The sequence below is a fragment of the Carassius gibelio genome, chromosome B20 (genome assembly GCF_023724105.1).
Source record: "Carassius gibelio isolate Cgi1373 ecotype wild population from Czech Republic chromosome B20, carGib1.2-hapl.c, whole genome shotgun sequence".
Classification (NCBI taxonomy): Eukaryota; Metazoa; Chordata; class Actinopteri; order Cypriniformes; family Cyprinidae; genus Carassius; species Carassius gibelio.
The window spans coordinates 17,927,053-17,949,389 of record NC_068415.1 but is presented as its reverse complement, the minus strand read 5'-3'; the positions used below and the strand labels follow the sequence as shown (position 1 = coordinate 17,949,389).

At 35.3% G+C, this 22,337-nt stretch overlaps 1 protein-coding gene and 1 long non-coding RNA gene across 3 annotated transcripts in view; both read right to left on the bottom strand.

Annotated features, from left to right (window-relative positions):
* Positions 1-22,337, bottom strand: part of LOC127983865 (meprin A subunit beta) — a 163,470-nt gene that overhangs the window by 68,352 nt on the left and 72,781 nt on the right. Inside the window, exon 2 of one of the 2 annotated variants that reach the window (XM_052586238.1) lies at positions 68-148. The exons of the other annotated variant lie outside the window; for it this stretch is intronic. Coding sequence (XP_052442198.1) covers positions 68-124 — 57 coding nt within the window. The 5' untranslated portion in view covers positions 125-148. The remainder of the gene's footprint in view (positions 1-67; positions 149-22,337) is intronic. 2 annotated transcript variants of the gene reach the window in all.
* Positions 9,150-11,707, bottom strand: LOC127983876 (uncharacterized). The gene is made up of 5 exons (XR_008160505.1): positions 11,300-11,707; positions 10,504-10,619; positions 10,276-10,360; positions 9,643-9,770; positions 9,150-9,522 (listed from the first exon to the last, which is right to left on the bottom strand). It is a non-coding gene; the product is annotated as an uncharacterized LOC127983876 (long non-coding RNA).

The following is a 22,337-nucleotide window of genomic DNA, read 5'->3' as shown; positions in this document are numbered from 1 at the left end:
AGTTTTGCTTTAACACAATATTCATTAACACAAAATAGTTTCTCTGACATCTGAATTCTATACTCACCAAACTCAGGGCTGTGGCACATCCACACAGAATCAGTAATGTATGGAGAGACGCCATGAGAACTTCACTCTGAGACGCTCTCTTCAGAACATCAGTGCATTGTGTATTAACCAATTTATAGAACAAAAGAGCCTAGTCTGCAATGATATGAGCTTGTATCCGATAGTTTATGATTTATTACACTAATGGTTAACTTGATATTATTAGACATTGTAAATTAAATTATTGATAATGATTTGGATAAGAGTTAGAATTAGTTTAATGCAACAGTTCACCTAAAATGAAAATTTGCTGAAGATTTACTCACCTTTGTTATGGAAAATTTTTTCCAACTCTTGATGTGAGACAACACACAGAGTATTGTAGAATAAGAAAAAGCAGGGTTTATTCTTGCAAGAAAGTCAGAAAATCATACAGAGCATCTGCACAGTGTGTGACAAAGAGGAACACTTCGACTTATAACCCAATCAAACCAGGATGTTTATATTTCATCCAATCATAATGCATAGTCATATGTCTCCTTTTAGGGTATATACTGTATTTTTCCCTCAGACTAGGGTTGATTAATTATTTGATGTAAAGTAAAAGAAAAAATGCATTTTTTCGTTGTGCACTTGTCTCGCACCATTTCACATGTAATGAACATGAGCATCAAAAAATGTGATCCTGCACCACAAAACCAGTCATGAGGGTCAAATTTTAATTATTATTATTATTATTATTTATTTATGTATTTATTTATTTAGATTTATACATCATAAGCTTTATATTCATGTATGGTTTGTTAGGGAAGCACAATACTTGGCCGATATACTGAAAATCTGGCATCTGAGGGTGCAAAAAAATCAAGTATTGAGAAAATCACCTTTAAAGTTGTCCAAATTAAGTCCTTAGTTATGCATATTACCAAACAAAATTATGTTTTTATATATTTACAGTAAGACATTTTCAACTTACTGTATCTTCATGGAACATGGTCTTTACTTAATATCCTAATGATTTTTGGCTTAATAAAACAAAATACTGTATGTATGTAAGTATGTAAGTTTGCTAACATACTTACATACTTACATACAGTATGACTGTTTTTGTGGTCCAGGGTCACAAATGAGTATCAGGATGCTTTTAGCTCAAGCATTATAATCTTTACCTTATATGATCAAATATACAGTTAATGCTTCAAGATTAGAACTAAAGAGCAAATAAAAGAAACATACACAATCTAAAATTTACATACAGCCACTTTTGAATTATTGTTATTATTATTATTATTATTTAATCATTCAGTATATGCAACCATTAGGACATCTAGTTAATATACCAGGATTCAAAACATACCATCATTAACTAAAAAGGGAAATGCATATACATCTCTACACTTACAAACTCAGTGGATCTTTCCCATATATCATTCTTACACAATGGTTTCTTTGTCATTATCTAATGAACTTGAACTAGTACTAAATCTTGGGGGTTTAGTCACCCATGGTGGAATAGATTAAATCTGGGAAATAATCATCATCATTTTTGGGCACCTGTGTTTTTATATCATCATTTGGTGATGTATAGACATTATTTTTCTCTATTTTTGCAAAGGTCTACACGTCTGAAATATAATTAGAAAGTTAAATCATTAGGTAATAATCTGCAAGCCTGTTAATGCCACTAGTTTAGCTGCTTGGGCTGAATAGATTTCAATAACACAGACAAAATCACATGTTCTATAGTTACAGTATAAGCCAACCTTGTTTTGCCTGTCTCGGGGTCTCTAGAGGCTGACCCCTAAACAAAAAAAAAGCATCATGTCAGCATTGCCAAAGTGGGTCTCTCTGAGGTCTGGCCATGGCTTCCAAACAGCTTCAAACACACAAGTGAAGTTCTACCTTCTTCCTCTCTGTTGTTAACATAGTGGTAATATTTAACATAGACATAGAGCAGTGTTTCACTGTCACATTTGTTTTATTAAGAAATAACGTGTGGTATCTTAGCCAGCGATCAGTGGACAGATGTGAAGTTTCCTGTTTCAGCAGAATTATTGACACTGCGTGTGTAACCAGCAGTGTTGCATCAGTGTAACCAATGATTTCTTGGGAAGGCCTTATGGCTTTTTCTGCAGTTGCTACTGCCTGTGAGCAACCTGGCAGCCAAAGGAGTTTTTGCTTAATTTGGGATGAATGTGCAACAATATGAACACTTTCCCAAGAATGACAATAGTTGTTTCTTTGTAGCTGGTTTTGGAATTTTTTGAATGGCCTCAACCTGTTTTGCAGACAGTGGCTCTCCTATAATGACATTCGCCAAAAACATTTAACTTGCTTTTGTGCAAACTGTAACTTTTGACTTGCTTGCTTTATGCAGTGTCTTTTTCACTCTCCTCCTTGTTGGTCTGCATACTATCAAGTGGTGCAAGGTGTCAGGAGTAATGGTGCCTCTGCAATGCGGGAGAGAGGACTCAGAGGCGAAAGTGTGGATTACAGTCTTTATTTGAGACAGAGTCTGAACACAGGCAATCCAACTTAAATGAGAGAATAATGAACTGAAGAAACCCGTAGGCTGGGAAAAAAACCTTGAACACAAAAACTCTGTGGCAGGGAAGACCAGAGCACTGGCGAGGAACACAAACTCACAAAGAGGCTGACGAAGGGAGAGCTCCAAACAGGTAAGCCGAAGTAGCTTTTGGCAGGTAGGGTTCTGTGGATGTATAATGAGCACAGAGTAATTCCAGCAGTAGTAGCAAAGTAGTGACACACCCTGAAAGGACAGGACAGGACAAGAGGAGGGAGATGCGCTGACCAAAATACACTTGTGACATCGAACAATCTGACAACAGGACATGAGGAGAGGAGGTTAGAAAAAGCCAAGATAATGAGATGGGATGAGGAACAGGTGGGGAAGAATGAGCCTAATGGAAAGTGAGAATGTAAACCAGAATTGACTGGTATACTGGCATACTGATCTGTCATTTGCCAGATCGGCCATAGAAAACAATTTGGCATCTGATGGCACTTTTATATAGATATATTTTTTAGCTATTTTTAGCACATTTGGTGCATGCGCCTAAATTGCAGTGCAGCTGGCTTGTCTTGCACAAAACTCCACTGAGTTGGCTGACATTTGTCTCTTATTTTTTTGACAGGAAACAATAGGGTTTATACTGAGTCATCGCATTACACAACAATGTATATGGTTCTACAAAACGTAAATTTTCTTTTGTTTCACAGGCACTAAAACCTACAATACTGATGTATTTTAAGAATGTTAACGTATAATACTGATGTACTGATGAAACATAAAACGTAAATGATTGTATGTATGAACAACTTTACAGACTTACTAATGAATTCTTATTAATACTGAAATTGCAACATTATTATATTCATGTTTTCAATTGCATTATTAAATGAAGCATACTCAATTACTTAATATGAAATGATAACATTTAATTCTGTGTGATTTCTGCAGCCAACTCGTTTAGAAAGATGTAAGATGTCGTTTAGAGATGTAAAACAAGACTTTAAACCCTTACAATGAATAACATTTCTGCAAAAAGTGGTCAGCTGTGGCCTAATGGTTAGAGAGCCTAGTTACCAGAAGGTTGCTGGTTAGAGTCTTGGTGGGAGGGAGTGAATGAACAGTGCACCAATTCAAAGTATGGGTTACCATACATGGTAAATGTCATGACTTAAATAAAATAAACTAAAAAGGTGAAGAAAATTTCTGTGGACAGCTTCCTCATATCACATTTTAAGACATTTCTATTGCATTTGAAGAAAATCCTTTATTTTTACCTTCTTTGCTTAATTTCTGATTTCTCTTTTCTCTTTTTTTTTTCCAGACTAAATGTCCCTTGTTCTAGAAACCCATGGTATCCATCCTACAGAGAACTACTGTCAGCAATTACTGCTTCATTCAACCTGAGTCTCTATTTCCCTGCAGCTGCAATTTACCCTTGTGATTGTCACCATGAGGGGCAAGTTGTTTCCAATCAGGCTCTTACAGGATTCTTGTGGTGAAGATCCAGGCCCACTGACGTCTGTAACTCTCTTCCCTGCATGATGCAGGGTAAAGGAGTCTACTTCAGACTTTAAGAGCAGGATGGCCAGTTGATCCAGTTGATCCCTGGATCCAGACGAAACAATCACAGTATCTCACCATTGACAGAGATGTTGTGGAACAATGTTTCCTACTCTGAATCTGCGGCAATAACCCAGAGATATTGTAGATTAAGAAAATAGAAGGTTTATTCTTGCAAGAAAGTCAGACCATCATACAGAGCATCTGTGGAGGAACACTTTGAACAAGTTATGTAATGCTAAATTTCTCCAGATCTGTTCAGATGAAAAAAAAAAAAAAAACTGTACCTTGGATGGCCTGAGGGCGAGTCAATTTTCAGTGAATTTTCATTGTTGGGTGAAACTATTTCTTTAAATGCAAACATTTTCTGCATTTGTTATGAAAAAAAAAATATTTATTTTCACAGTAGATTATTGTATTAAAACTATCAACCCATTCTCACTCCAAAGGCGTCAAAAATCGAAGCATGGTCAAGCGCCCCTAGCGTCACTTTTATGACGCCAAATATGCCTCTCGGCGTCGAATATCGAAGCACTACGACCTTCATTGCTTTCAATGGGAAACTTTTGGCGTCAGAATTCGACACGAGGACATGAGATGTTTATCGCTATGAAATCACGTTCAAGAAGTCTCAGCACACATCGCGATACTTGCTATCAGTTCCACAGTTTGGGTGAGTAGTCGTAAATACGCTCTTTTAATGCCTTTTATAAAATGTATTCTGTCTTATTTATTAATCAAATTAGTGCCATATGTTTAATCGCTGTATTATATCGGTCATCCGCGGCTGTCTTTGAGTTTCATTGCGTTTAAATAAATGAACACAGCTGCTAATTAGTCTGATTAAACTCTATCTGTCACCTGACGTGCCAGACCTTCGAACAGTTTTATATTATTATTAATTTCAGGATCAATGATGTAAGTTGTATTTGTAGTAAAATCATGGTAATCACGACACTTACAATAGTAATAAATGAAATGTGAAGTTAAAACACAGTAAACAGGACATTAGTAACTGTAACTGTAGTTTTACTATGGTATATTAATAATCAATACAACAATACAATAATCACCAAACCAGCTATGTTTGTATCACTGTAATGTTAGTGTTTTTATGTGCTTTTATATGACAGATATCACAGTAATCATATGTTCTGTAGCATGCTTTTAATACCTTTTAATGTAAATCCCCAAAAAATAAAAAAAATAAAATTAAAAATAAATAATAAAACATGTATTTTTCCATTTTGCAGTTCTTTCATATCAGTCATATATATATATATATATATATATATATATATATCTAAATATTTTGCTCACAGATCATTATTAACATTCTGTATATAATTCAATTTTATTTACTCTCCCCTTTTTATTATTTTTATTTTTAGCTGAAAAGACATAAAGGCAGTCAGCCCAGTGGTGTTTCTGGAGAGGGATTCCTTCAGAAATGGAGAAGACAGAAAGCTGCGTAGGCAAATATATGCAGCAGTAAGTCTGTGATAGTTTGTCCCTTTTATCAAACATTCCTGCTGTTATAATTTGTACAGCATTTGTTGTTTCTTAAACTGTTGCACTGTCCAAATACCCACACTTGCCATCTTTGCACTTGACCACTTGATTACTTATTTGAAGTCTTTCCTGTATTTGGCCTAGTGTTCGAGTGAGCATGATAACCACAAGTGTGTGTCGAACTTTTCATGACCTGATGACTGTGTTTCCCAATCCTGATCCTGGAGAACCCCAGCACTGCACGGTTTTGGTGTCTCTCTTATCTGCCTTGGAGTCTTCACTGATGAGCTGATGAGTTGAATCAGGTGTGTCTGATCAGGGAGACATCTCAAATGTGCAGTGTTGGGCTTCTCCAGGACCAGGATTGGGAGCCACTGCCTTATGGGACACTTATGTGTTTAAAGAGATTTTTAATATCTAATTATCAATATTTCACATACTGTACATTGGACAGCTTCCCATGACCTCTTGTGAGATCTCGGCAAAAAGTCTGACGATTTATTCCAAAACATGATGCATGATGGGATACACTAAGCTTTGTATAGTGCTCCGGAGCAGTATTGGAGAGGTTTAGTGTGTGTTAAGGACGCTGTGCTTTGGCATTATTAAGACCGGGGACAGTCTCATTCACACACTGTCACGTACACACACTCTCAAGTGGCCAAGACTGCAAAGTTTGGGTATCTGGACAGGGTCAAAGTCTTAAAAATGATCCCTAAACACATCACAGTCTTAATAATCCAGTTTAACACTTGTATGATATTGTACAAGCCCCAGGACGGTCTCATCTGACACTATCAAAATAATTCATATGACTATAGCTTGCTATTAATTACTTGCTTTCAATAATGGATGCATTTAACATTTAATTATACAGCATCTTTACAGAGGCTGCTTTTATGGTCTAAACAAAACACAGTGTAATGTATAAGTTGAATGTAATTTAATATTTCCTTCCTTTCTGTCTTACAGGATTGTTTGCTGGTGACGCTGTAGCTCCATCATGCACAAGGACTCACCTCGTTAACTCTTTATCCCCCGCACACACAGAAATGGTCCCTGGATCAGTGATTAGACTTTGCAGTGGTTTGATTTTTGCAGAAGATGTAACTTTGTTTTAATTATAAGCTCATAATGAATACATTACAGAACCAGTGATGAAAACAATAGTTAAAAATAGCGCTCCATATTAAAAATATATTGCACACTTGACATGCATGTCTTCATGGTGTTTTTTTGTGAGTTTGAAACATTTACATTGTGTTGTATAACATTTTGGTCACAACACTTTTTCCAGTGTTCTCTGAAAGACATACTGTATTTACTGTTTTGTTTTTTAATAAAAGCATTTTCATTTGCATACTGAAAATAGTTAATGTTTACAACATAACTGCCTTTTTATTCTTTATGGTGGCAAAAACTTGGTGACAGAGGATGCAGTGTAGTAATTTGGGCATGTTGTCTTTAAATGAGTTTGACATATAAATAAATAATGGAAGATCCTTACAAAAATATGCATGTTTATTATGCTTTATGTATTTATTTGTTCATTCATTCATTCATTTATAATTTCAGTTTTTATTCCTAGAGTTCAAATGGTAGAGAATGGTAAATCACAGAAACACAAATGTGAACAATTTTAACTTTAAAACACAATGTAATATACAGTGTAAATTTTAGAAGCACGTCATTTGATTAGTAAATATATTTGTCTTTGGTCAAAAAAAAAAAAAAAAAAATCTTAAAAATGTGTCTTATATTTATTATAGAGGAATCTGTCTGTTGGATACAACTGCGACTGCTGGGCATGTGCACATCAATATTGCCCAATGTTTGTCAAGCTGAACAACGGAGGAAGGTGAAGACGTTAATAAAACAGAATCTAATAAGTAGCAAGCTTAATCTATTGTTAACCGAATCTATCCCTTCAGCCGAAAAACGAAAGACGTCGGTCATACATGGATAAGGAAGTGTGACGCTGCTGCTCAGCTTTGATGTCACTGGCTATGAATTTTCAGGACAGTCTGTAGTTGGACTATCTTTTAACCCATATTAAACAGCGCATCATGTTAAAAAGTATGTTTTGCTGCTATCATCACATTAGTAATATATTAAGTCAACAATGAAGTGTTGCTATCTTGACAAAAATGACATCTTTAGCGAGATCCTAATCCTAACCCTAAGCATAACTTCAATGAACTACAAAAAACAGCCCCCTAGTGTTGCCTTTGCATAGATAGAACGACGGAGGCTTGTGGGTAATGTAGTTTAAAACTTTTAATTAACGAAACGAAATAAATTATTTATTTTAAGGAAAACTGGATATCTAAATATGTTTATTGTGCAAACCTCTATGATATATTTGAGAGGCAGGCTGAAATGTGGTATTTTACAGTGAGCAATATTTAAAATGCCTTTATGTCAGCTTTCCATTTATTTCTGAAAACTGAGCTCAACATTATTTTATCAGCATAGCATAAGTAATAATCCTGCCCATTTTCTCTTTGATATGTTAATTGGACTCTGATTTACAGCCATTTGAAATGTACAGTTTTGGGCTCTTCCGGGGGGTGCTACTGGGCCCCTGGGGGTAGAAGGGCAGTAAAACCTACATATATGTATTCTCCTCATCATGGACAACAAACTGAGCTGAGTCACATTTATATCTGACAGTTTTCACAGTCCTCTGTTTTCTAATTCTTACATCATTGCTTTTATACCTTTTGACAGGACATTGTGAGGCCATCTGATGAAACATGGAAAAATTAGAAAGAAATGATTTGATAATGAAAATAATAGATTGTTTCTTTGATTTTTGAAGTATATGGCAAGAAATATAATGGATGAACCTGCAACAACTTGCCTTTATCTATTCCCCACCTGTAAAGCAGTAATCAAGGACAATGTATACACATTGTGATACTTCACTATTACACAAGGACAAATTCATGCAGTGCTAAGAATATTAATTTATATATATATATATATATATATATATATATATATATATATATATATATATATATATATATATATATATATATATATATAACTATTTAGCAAAAATCAGTGTAAAAATGTCCTCCTCACCCCCGTATCTTGCTCCTCATGTGCTGGACATCAGTAATGTGCGTGCTCTTGGTTTTAATGCAGTACAAGATCCACGTTGATCATTCCCGCTACATTCTCAGTTATCCCTCAAGTGTTTGTAACAATAAAGCCCATGGCACCATTTTGTAATGCAGAATAGTTAATCTCGTAACTCCCTTTATTTCACTAAAAAATTTGCACATTTGTTACTAAAATATAAAAAAATTACTTTCTGGTGTACTGATGTCCCAGATGTTATTAATCCGATCAAAAATGTTTATGTCTTAAATAAAAAAATAATCCCAATAGTTAATATGTTGTTTTTCCAAGTCTAAAATAAACACATATGAGCCTACCTAGTTAAATTATGTATTTACCAAGAATCTTCAGAACACAATATTCACCATTTTCATTTTATTGAAGCATAGACTATAAAGTTGATAAAGTAGCATCAAGACGAATACGATTCAATGAAAATAATTATCATCAAAAATACATTAACCTCATATATAAATCAGTTCACACAGATGAGTGATGAAATGTCCTTAAAAGTCACAGTCCCATCCAGTCAACTGTGATACAGATCATGTGATATATATATAAGACATGAGATACTGTTCCAGAAAATAATGATTCCCATCATCACATCTAAACTGGTTTCATCTCCCCATCGTGTTCTTCTTCTCTCGTGTCTGGAAACAGTTTGTGGTTGATATCCAGCACTGATGAGGTGTAGCTTGTTCTCAGCCAGATGATCTCTCAGTCCTAAGATCCCAGACCTGGTCAAAGTGAAACAAGCAATCCAGATGAAGTTGTTAAATGGACAGAGAGCTCAGCTTATGTTCTGTGTGATTTTAGCAGTGTGAGCAACTATGACCCTTGTAGTATTGTACACTTACCATTCTTCAAGCTGTTTTAAGACCTTTTGAGAAGCTTTTTCTCTGAAGAGAATTTAGCACATCCTCTTCTTTCACTCCTTTCAAGAGCATCACTTGGTCAAAACCCCTCATTTGGCTGATGAGATCATCTGTACAAATTAAAATACTGCAATAAAAATTAAAGAATTAAGAAAAAGTTACAGAGGCAAAGGTCTTTCTCATGAGACTGCATTAGCATGTGTAGTTCTCAGAGACTCTAGAATTGATCTATTGTTGCAGTAAATGTGTTTTTTTCCTCTAGAATCTTTCTCCAAAGTTCCTGACTTCTCTCACAAATGTGTTTTAGTCTGTGCAGTGTAAGGCCTGGCTTCAAACCAATCCACTATCAATTCACAATTTATAACATAACATTTAGAAAACAATGAAATAATGTACATTGGTGTTTATATCAACTGAACCAATTTCATGATACTTGTCTACTCTTAAAACAGGTGGTGTGTTTTTAAAAACATAATATTAAAAATGTCCAGTCACACTTTGCTAACATGCTGTGATTGTAATAGTAAAAAAAGAAATCAAGGCTGACATGACCAGTTCTGTGAGAGATCATCATAAAATGTTGTATAACACAGCATTGCTTCAACACACACATACCAGAGGACTTCTGTTTGTTTGAGCACAAGATGGCCATCTTCATTCCTCATCCTGAGCAAATCATTTCCTTGGTCTTCCTTCTCTTCTGTGAAACAAGATAATCTCTACTTACTCCTTGTGCAATTAACATTGCTCATTAAACATAATTAAGTTAATTTAAAGTAAGATTCAGACCAGTGCATTTGAGGAGTAAATGTTGATTAAAAAAAATATTCTAAACAAATGTACCTGGGAAGAGCTGATCATGGCAAGATTCGCTGAGACTCAGTAATAGCTCTTTTAGTTTTTAGGAAGGTTTGTGAGGGTTGGCTCTTGAGTGAGTTGTTGAGCTTGATATTTTAGACCTGAAAAAGAAGAACAGCATTAGGATTATCTGCAAAAAATCCTGTAAGACAGAAAGAAGGAAATATTATTAATTACGTGCAACTTGTACATTACACCTCTGCAAAGATGCTGTATAATTAAATGTTAAATGCATCCATTATTGAAAGCAAGTAATTAATAGCAAGCTATAGTCATATGAATTCTTTTGATAGTGTCAGATGAGACCGTCCTGGGGCTTGTACAATATCATACAAGTGTTAAACTGGATTATTAAGACTGTGATGTGTTTAGGGATCATTTTTAAGACTTTGACCCTGTCCAGATACCCACACTTGCAGTCTTGGCCACTTGAGTGTGTGTGTACGTGACAGTGTGTGAACGAGACTGTCCCCGGTCTTAATAATGCCAAAGCACAGCGTCCTTAACACACACTAAACCTCTCCAATAATGCTCCGGAGCGCTATACAAAGCTTAGTGTATCCCATCATGCATCATGTTTTGGAATAAATCGTCAGACTTTTTGCCGAGATCTCACAAGAGGTCTTGGGAAGCTGTCCAATGTACAGTATGTGAAATATTGATAATTAGTTATTAAAAATCTCTGTAAACACATAAGTGTCCCATAAGGCAGTGGCTCCCAATCCTGGTCCTGGAGAAGCCCAACACTGCACATTTGAGATGTCTCCCTGATCAAACACACCTGATTCAACTCATCAGCTCATCAGTGAAGACTCCAAGGCAGATAAGAGAGACACCAAAACCGTGCAGTGCTGGGGTTCTCCAGGATCAGGATTGGGAAACACAGTCATCAGGTCATGAAAAGTTCGACACACACTTGTGGTTATCATGCTCACTCGAACACTAGGCCAAATACAGGAAAGACTTCAAATAAGTAATCAAGTGGTCAAGTGCAAAGATGGCAAGTGTGGGTATTTGGACAGTGCAACAGTTTAAGAAACAACAAATGCTGTACAAATTATAACAGCAGGAATGTTTGATAAAAGGGACAAACTATCACAGACTTACTGCTGCATATATTTGCCTACGCAGCTTTCTGTCTTCTCCATTTCTGAAGGAATCCCTCTCCAGAAACACCACTGGGCTGACTGCCTTTATGTCTTTTCAGCTAAAAATAAAAATAAAAATAATAAAAAGGGGAGAGTAAATAAAATTGAATTATATACAGAATGTTAATAATGATCTGTGAGCAAAATATTTAGATATAATATATATATATATATATATGACTGATATGAAAGAACTGCAAGATGGAAAAATGCATGTTTTATTATTTATTTTTAATTTGATTTTTTTTTTTTTTTTTGGATTTACATTAAAAGGTATTAAAAGCATGCTACAGAACATATGATTACTGTGATATCTGTCATATAAAAGCACATAAAAACACTAACATTACAGTGATACAAACATAGCTGGTTTGGTGATTATTGTATTGTTGTATTGATTATTAATATACCATAGTAAAACTACAGTTACAGTTACTAATGTCCTTTTTACTGTGTTTTAACTTCACATTTCATTTATTACTATTGTAAGTGTCGTGATTACCATGATTTTACTATAAAAACAACTTACATCATTAATCCTGAAATTAATAATAATATAAAACTGTTTGAAGGTCTATGGCACGTCAGGTGACAGATAGAGTTTAATCAGACTAATTAGCAGCTGTGTTCATTTATTTAAACGCAATGAAACTCAAAGACAGCCGCGGATGACCGATATAATACAGCGATTAAACATATGGCACTAATTTGATTAATAAATAAGACAGAATACATTTTATAAAAGGCATTAAAAGAGCGTATTTACGACTACTCACCCAAACTGTGGAACTGATAGCAAGTATCGCGATGTGTGCTGAATGAGACTTCTTGAACGTGATTTCATAGCGATAAACATCTCATGTCCTCGTGTCGAATTCTGACGCCAAAAGTTTCCCATTGAAAGCAATGAAGGTCGTAGTGCTTCGATATTCGACGCCGAGAGGCACATTTGGCGTCATAAAAGTGACGCTAGGGGCGCTTGACCATGCTTCGGTTTTTGACGCCTTTGGAGTGAGAATGGGTTGAAACTATATACAGTATATATATATGTGTATGTAGAGTACAGACCAAAAGTTTGGAAACATTACTATTTTTTATGTTTTTGAAAGAAGTTTGTTCTGCTCATCAAGTCTGCATTTATTTGATCAGAAATACAGAAAAAAAAAACGAATATTGTGATATATTATTACAATTTAAAATAATTTTTAAATTGATTATACTTTAAATTAGCATTTATTTCTGTGATGCAAAGCTGAATTTTTCTAATCATTCTAATATGATTCATTATCAAAGTTGGAAACAGTTCTGCTGCTTAATATTTTTTCAGAACATGTGATACTTTTTTAGGATACTTTGAAGTAAAAAAAAAAAAAAAAAAAAAAAAAAGCAGCTATGTTTTTAAAATATACTTATTTTGTAATAACAATTTACACTACTGGTCAGTAATTTGGGGTCAGTTATTTTTTTTTAATAAAATCAATACTTTTATTCAAGGATGTGTTAAGTTGATAAAAAGTGATAGTAAAGAAAATATATATTTTATAATTTATTATTTTGAATAAATGGAGTTCTTTTTAACCTTTTATTCATCAAACATATTAGACAGCAGAACGGTTTCCAACACTCATAATAAATCAGAATATTAGAATGATTTATAAATGATCATGTGATAGACTGGATGTTACATGTGACTGTTACGACCCTTCTTTAGCTCTTAACAATCTAGAGATTGAGAAGGGGAACAAATAAACCAGTTCGGGCACCTGTCAACCATATCACTGAATGAAATGAGAAAACAGAGAGACACGAGAAATCACAAAGTTAATTTTAATAATTGTAAAATAACCATTTTACATCAAGAAAACCAATATTTAAACAAAGATAATTTTTAGAAACTGAGGAGAACAAAGGGGAAACCTGGATTGTGCCAAATAAAACAACAATCAAAAAGGAAACTAACTAAACCATTTCGATCTACTCCTAAACTAAAAACAAAAGATCAAAGAAAAAGTATTCAACGTCCGTGACGTCGTAACTAAACTACTCTAACTAATCAAACCAAAAATACAGAGGGTGGCACAAATCCCTAAACTAGTGTGCATAGACAAAATTAAATCTAAATGTGTGCAAATGTATGTCACGTGACATGCTTACCTAAACCCCTTTTCTCCTTCCAACTTAACCCAGCTTTGAAGAGTTATTTAAAACTTCCAAAGCTCACACATAAGGAGTTAAATCACAACAGGTAATATTCACATGACAAACTTACTTAACAAAAGGCACAGCACAAACAAAATCAAAGCAAAAAGTCTCTCTCTTGCACTGGCAGTAGCATCTCCCTTAAATAGCTCTTCTCCAGGTGTCAAACATTGGGATGATTAGGATCACGCCCTCACAGGGCACACCCAATCAACTCGTCACAGATGATTGACAGGCCAAACAGCAAATCAGCAACGGCCTGTTAGTGACAGTGAAAGAGAGGCAAAAAGACACAGAAAAAAAGAAACAAAACACACAGAAATGCTAACCATCCCGAAGGACGTAACAGTGACACTGAAGGCTGGAGTAATGATGCTGAAAATTCAGCTTTGCATCACAGGAATAATTTTTTTTTTAAGTATATTCAAATAGAAAACTATTATTTTAAGTTGTAATAATATTTCACAATATTACAGTTTTTTCTGTATTTTTGATCAAATAAATGCAGAAGAAACTTCTTTCAAAAACATTAAAGGGGGGGGGGGGGGGGTGAAATGCTCGTTTTCACTCAATATCCTGTTAATCTTGAGTACCTATAGAGTAGTACTGCATCCTTCATAACTCCAAAAAGTCTTTAGTTTTATTATATTCATAAGAGAAAGATAGTCTGTACCGATTTTTCCCGGAAAAACACGAGTGGCTGGAGGCGTGACGTGTGGGCGGAGCTAAAGAATCACGAGCGCCAGTAGGCTTTTGAGTTGAGCGCATCTGGAAGCTGTGACACCGTGAGGACAAAACCAACCAAAACAAACCATGGCTAAGTCAGATTCAGCGTATATTTATGATCCAGAATCAGATCCAGAGGCTGAAATTTAACAAGAGCAGCATCAGCAATCAGTCTCTATGTGGTATGTACTGAAACTGTATAAATTTGCTTAGCGGTTTTGGAAAATGACTAAGTTCCACTTTGTCGTCTTTTTTTTTTTTTTTTAAGCTGTACATGTGGAAAGTGCAGTTTGATGACAACATCGCATGTTGTTTACTTGATGAGCTTACACGCCTATAGCTAAGTTAATAACAGAGATATTTGAAGCAGTTTTACTCACCGCATGCGGTTCCAACACACGATCGTGACCCTTTTTCGTTGGGACTGCATTATCCTTAAGAAATAAACGATACGCAAATCCGTCGTCAAACTGGACCTTGTTTGTAAAACAAGCATCTTTGAAATGCAGGGAACAAACACAAACACTTGCACAACTCCGTTGATGCTCTGTAAAAATGAACTCCATCCACTGGTCCCTTAATGCTGTTTCTCTTTTGGTAATCTGTGCAGGGTTGTCTTGCCCTGGCAACCAAAAACACACTCCTTTTGTGACATTTCGCGACGCTCTCGCTCTGATCAGTGAAGTCTGTTGTGCTCTCAGTGCTCTGCTATACGGGAGCGTGTGCTCTTCCGGCAGAAGTGCCTTAGGACCCATATAAGGAAATTCCGCTCCATCTAACGTCACACAGAGCCATACTCGAAAAAAACTTTCCGAAACTTGTGACAAACCGGAAGTAGTACTTTTGGAACAGAAATACTCCTTCAAACGTACAACTTAATTTTTGAAACTTTGTCCATGTTTAGCATGGGAATCCAACTCTTTAACAGTGTAAAAAACTCAGTATGAATGAAATAGCATTTCACCCCCCCTTTAAAAATAGTAATGTTCCCAAACTTTTGGTCGGTATTTATGCAACATAAATAGACATATGGAGCCTAATGCAACTTGACCCATTCATTTAAACATTTTCCACAAAGTAAATCCCACAAACAATATCACAAAAATAAGTGTACTGTCACATTTATGAACTTTCTGTTTCCTTTTTTGGTCACCTTCCTCCTAGTTTTGGTTAATTGATTCCTCCTACCTGTTTCCAGTTCCCTCATCACCTCCTGATTGTTTAGATACCCGTTCTGTTGAGTTCTCCCTCATCCGTGATTGTTGATGTGTTTGTATGTTGTATGAATGTAATCTAGTCTTTTGTCTTTATCCTCCTTCGTTGTCAGTAAACTCCTCATTTATTCCAGATCCTCATCTCGCACTTTGTTTTACGTTTAGCACTACCTTAGTTTGTAACATGTACAGTACATAAGTCTTTTATCTGAAAAGAAAGTACAAGAAGAGATAAATTGCACAAAACGTTTTTGGCAGATACTCCATTACTAGTAATTTTAAAGGCATGATTAAAAGGCCTACCTGAGATGCAGAAGATAGCATAGGAAAATGCATTGCTCTTATAATGTTTCATAATTAGATAATCAAGCATTTTCTATTGCCTTAAAAGCATGTCAACATATCCAGAAATTACATTTTACATAACATTGGTAAACTACTTTAATATAACATCCTTGATATACCATTCCTTTGACTGATATCTCATTCACTAGTTCACGCTTACATATAATTAGCTGAGGTATGTTATGCGTATTTGGCGTGCTGTCCGGGGAAGGTCTCCAAGCTCGGGAAGGGCTCCGAGCTCGGGAATGGCCCGAACCTAGAGTACCCCCCCTTCCCCGTATATTATAAAGTGAACTTGATGTGAGGAGATGGGGTGGAGGAGGGATGCTGATAAAACCGTCAATGGATAGAGGTAAGTCAGCGATATTTGTACTATTGGATTGATTACTTGATTGTGGTCCACCTGTGATGATTAGGCTAAGTATCTGACGCGCTCCTCCCGAATCTTTATTGATAATTACATTTATTTACATCCTTGTGGTTCAGAATCTTCTTCTCAAGCATTTTTTAAGATGTTTTCCAGAGGAAAAAAATAAATAAATAGAGAACTGTGTAGTCTTCTTTCTGAAAATGAGGTCTAAAATTGTCTCTTTATGATGCTAGAATTGCACACTTGAATGTTCATCTCATCAGTCTGGTTGAGATTCTGTGGTCCATAAAAATAAAGGATTGCAGTTAAACGCGCAGTATGGAATTTTTGGCCACCAGGGGTCACTCAATCAAAATAATAACATAAGACGTACTTTGATGACGTCGGGAAAGAGCGTAAGGCTCATGGGAGTTGTTGTTCATTGGAACATGCGCTCTGTCGCTCCCTATCATTCCTCACTCATTCTAACTTAGTATTTTGACAATCACGTCTTTTCGAAAGGAGAGACGGTTTCAACGGCAACAACATAAACAAACTGCGCATGAGCGCTTTTGTGGACCTAACTTAACTTCTGGTAGACTTCCAAATAGAATCAATAACAACAGCCAAGTGCCTCTAGAGTAGATATTTTTTGATAACAAACAAAATGTTTGCTGCGTGGATCAGGCGGACTTAATGAAAATGCAAATTCATTATTTGCCAACAGGAGATGTTTTAAAGCATAATACATAAAGCGCGAGAAATAGAGGTTTCCCCAGTAACAGCTGTAAACGAAGCAGAGCTGGTATGCTCATACGCTGCTATCAGGCATGTAACATGCAAGTCTTCCTTCAGAAATACAGCGATATAAAAACACCTGTGCCTCATTTTGATATTTAAACATATAAATGTAAGGAATTATTATTATTAAACGTGCAGTAAGTAACGTTACTCATGTTTATTCAATGAAGCCTTTTTGAAAAAAAGATCAGTTTTAAAATTGTGGCAAGTCTCCAAAAATAAATAAATGTATGGGAAACACACCCCGCAGCACAACCACCTGAGCCCAACTTCAGTCTACTCATCACCTTGGCTTTAACTGTGTTTGTAGAAGGCACCGCAGCCATACCGATATACACGACCGTGCGCCCGATGAAACCGTCTATATGAATTATGAGACCCCTATCAAATCAATATTCCATCTAGCTAGTAGTAATATATGTTAAAAAACACGGTCGCCTTTCGTTAATAATTATAATTACGTTATACTATGATATCGAACAAGTTAGAGAACTGCATTTGAAGCTACTTTATTCAGCTAGATATAGAACAAATGTAGATTTACATGAGAGCTAGTCCGTCTGTGTTTTACACAAGACATCATCGTTTCACAAAATATACGGATAGATACAGTTAGCTGAATGGATGCATACCTGTTTACCAGAATGCAAGCAAGTTCTGCATCTCTCTGTAGTTTCAGCTTGTCACGAAGCTCTCTCTATCTTGGAAATGCAACTCCAATATTTACCCGTGTCTTGTAGCTTCTCTTGTCCCAAAACCATCTCAGGTCATTTATTTCACCCGTGCATTTGCGCTTCACAGAACGTGCAGGCAAAGCATAATCATGATCCATAACTAAGTTATTGATTGAGGTTTAAATATGAATATAAACAATATAAATCTAAAATATAATAGTGTCAATCAAGGCTACTACTTTTTCTTCTTCGTCTCATCTTTGTTTGTGTTCAGCTTTGTATTTGGCGGTTCCGCAGGAAGTTAGATAAACTAGAGGGGTCAAAGTTTATATGACGCCATAGATGGGCGACAAAACGGAAATAAAGAAACGTGCCGTGTCTTCTAATTAAACTATAATTTTCTCCGGATTTGAAAGTTCGTGGAAACTGTCGGGATGATGTAAGTACACAACTAAAAAATATATATAACATAGATATAGTGATTTCTGCTATTTTTAAAGCAGAAAAATTACATATTGTGCCTTTAAACATTGACTTGTGTGAATACATTTATTGGGGGAAAGTTCTTTGATTTGTATACGTGTAAATGACTTACAGTTATATCGTCCAGGTAGTAGCAGTGGCGCAGGTTGAGGTGGCCAATGAAGTTGGGGCTGTAGTACTGTGGATCACCATGGGGTGTCTGCACACACCTAGAGGGCGCCAGAGAGCACACAAAAAATCTTGACGTTTTTTTTTTTCTGTTTCTTATACTAGACAGCAGTAAGTAATCATTTGAAGCTGAAGTGTGTAATTTGGGGATGTTAAACACCCCCCATGAAAGGTGAATCACTGTGACTTTTACAGCTATAAACATTGTGCATATATGAACATCACAACCAGCCCAGAACATTGGTTCTATCTTTAGTGGGAATTTTCAGTGGGATTTTTTTTTTTTTTTTTTTTTTTATGGATCAAATAATGGATAGATAGAGTGTTTTGTAATCAAGTTTCTAAATGGTCAAAACAGTTTGAAATTAAGTTTGGTGACGCCAAGATTAAGAATTTCACACTTCAGGTTTAAATATGAACCTGAAGCTGAAACTGAAAGGAACTACTTAATGTTTCAAACGATTGTGCTGTAAGTTTAATTCATCACATGATTAATTATTAGAATAGCTCCACATGATGTACAGTATAGGCTACACATCAATGGTGACTGACCACATGTTTGCTGTCACTGGCATGATGTTCATTGAAAAAATGAAAATAATAATTTTCAGAATCATTTTGGGTTCCCCAAATATTCTGAAGAACCCCTTTTTTAACTATAAAGTACCTTTTGTGCAATGAAATTTTAAAGGTTCTGCGTGAAGCATAGATGCCAATAAAGTACTTTTATTTTTAATAGTGATCTTATTAATTATCTTTTTTAAAAGATATGCCAAAACAAATAAATACTATTTAGAAATATTTTTGGATATATGTTTTGGATTGTGAAAATGGTGCATTATATATTGGGAATGTGCACTATATTTTGGACAAAAGCTTGTGGACAAGAAAAATCACATGTAAGAATTGTAAGCACCGTTTTAGCAAGATATGTAGCAAAATAATGTAATTTTCATTTTCACTTTGTGCACAGTAAGGGTTTTTTCAAGCTGTTGTCCAGGTACAGTCTTCTAGAACAGGGGTTTTCAGGGGAATGCAATAGGGGTAATAAGGGATCTGTATACATTTTAGAGAAAAACAAATAAATAAATAATTCAAAAAAGATAAATATTAATAAAATATATTCTTAAATAAATAAATAATATTAGAAGATTAAAATAAATTAATTAATAAATACAAATATATTTAAATAAATTATAAAACATTTGAATAATAAAAATAAAGTAAACAACTATGAAAGTACTTGGATTGGATATATTATATATAATTGCTATATACATATGAACATATATAGCTGATATTTTAGCTGCCTTTTAAATTTAAGGATGGGAGTCATAAGAATGATCCTATATGGGGCTCTGTGGCATCTAAAATATTGAAAACCCTAGTCACTGTGATAAGGATTTGTTGAATTGTGTATAACCAGATGTCCTCACCCCTGAGGTTGTGGGCTCATCTCCATTAGGGTGATCTCCGTTTGCCATGGCCTGTGAGTGAAACAAAATATGAGTCATCTGAATCATAATGTCAATTAAATAATTATCCTCTTGATGAGACTTACCATTCATCCATTGCAGTCTGCACATTATCCTGGGACAGGGCAGGGTTTAGCGGCAGTGCTGTGGCAGGTGGCGGGAGGACTTGGATTAGACCAGTCGAAGCAGGAGTAATGGGTGCAGGTTGTGGGGCAGCAATTAAATTTGCAAGTGGAGCTCTGATCCGAGGCATGGGAACGGGCCAAACAGAGGAAATGAAAGGTGAAGGGGCTTGATTCTGTGGGGTGAGTAGCACTGCTGCCCAATTAGGTGCACTAGCTTGAGCAGTAGTGTCTGCCTGTTGTCCCAGTGAATCTCGAAGTTGGTCGAGGAGACTGTTGGTTTAAAATAAATTATGAATTCTTTAGAAGTTGAAAGAAAATACACTAAGAAATGATACTGGCCTGGGACTTACTTATGTATGTTTGCACCAACAGCACTCCTTGAATTAAATGTTTGAAAATCAGGAATGGGCAGGATTGGGTACAAGTGGCTCCTCTTATCAGGAAGCTGAAACAAAAAATATTCATAAGCATCCAATCCTTGATGACCTCCACTCACAGAAACTGATATTTATTACTCACTTAAGCAGGGTTTTTACTTTAGAAGGAATGCACTCTAAGAAATAAATCTGTAAAATAACAGAAAAAGTACTGGCAGCTCATTACCCGGACTTTGTCCTGTAATTAAAAAATGGACATTTTCTCTTAATTCACAGTTTGCCCACAGTATTTTTATTTTTTTTTATTAATTTTTTTTTATTTAAAGAAACAGGGACAGCGTACAATAAACATTAACCTCAAAGGGAGAGATGCATAGTACCAGGTTTTAGCTCAAGAGCTAATTTTCACCCGTAGTCCCTGGGCAGGCTGTTGTTAAGCTACAATATATAAACATACATGAGTAATAAGATTTACACTTGCCAAAAAGATAAATAAAATAAAAATTGTAAAAAAGTTCATGTTCACACCTTTCATATACTTAGACCTTAGAACACACACTTACACACATGCACATATCTGGTCACATGTGGGGACAAATTTGATTTGATAAAAGCCATTTCTTTGCTTGGCGTGTGAAGGTGTAAAAATCTGTGCTTTTTTTTTTAGCTCTGTAGGCAACATATTCCACTGACGAGCGGCCACACAAGAAAAAGCAGAGTTTCCCAATACTGTCCTGCGTTTCGGGATCTTGCATTCACCTCGCACTGTAGGTCTTGTGGCTCGAGCTGTAATTTCAGAGCCCAAAGATATGAATTCTTTTAGTGGAGGAGCAGCGTTGTCATGAAGTATCTTATACATCAAACACAGATTGGTGTGAATTATCAGATTTTCAAAGCTGAGAAACTGGTATTTTACAAGAATATGACAGTGATGGAATCGTCTGCTTTTCTTATCGTGAATCTTTAGAGCACTTTTATATAATGACTCAAGTGGCTTGAGGGCAGTTTTAGTAGCCTGTGACCAACTTGTCATACAATATCGAAAATGAGGAACAATCATGGCATTTAGATAGGCCCCTGAGGCCTCGATTGTAAAGGAATTTCGAATGTATCTGAACTGTGCCATATTAAATTTTATTGTATTGTTAACTTTTTTATATGCTTTTTAAAGCCTAAATTTGGTTCCAATATGACACCTAAATATTTTACCTGTTCTTGATTTAAAATGATTTGTCCATCAATTAAAATATTAGGGTAAATTTGTATTTTAAAACGATTTGTGAAAAACATAGAAACAGTCTTATCTAAATAAACAGTAAATAAACAGAAATCTTCTGTTATTTAATGGTGTTACTATAGTAAAATCATTTAATGGTGCATCGGTAGCACTTTATTTTACAGTCCTGTTCCTCATGTACATACTATGTACTTATTATAGTGATTACAATAACTATGTAATAACTAGGTACTAACCCTGAACCTACCCCTAAACCTAACCCCACCCCATGTAGTTACCTTGTATTACCAGAACTTTCTTAGATAAATACACTGTAAGTACACTATAAGTAAATGTTTGTACACGTACTGTAAAAAAAAGTGCAACCGGTGTATCTATAGTAAAAGTCAGGGCACTTTCGGTTATTTAATGGTGTATCTATAGTAAAAATAAATAAATAAATAAAATAAAATAAAAAAATAAAACATAAAAGTATTCTGTACTTTTCAGTAAAAAAAT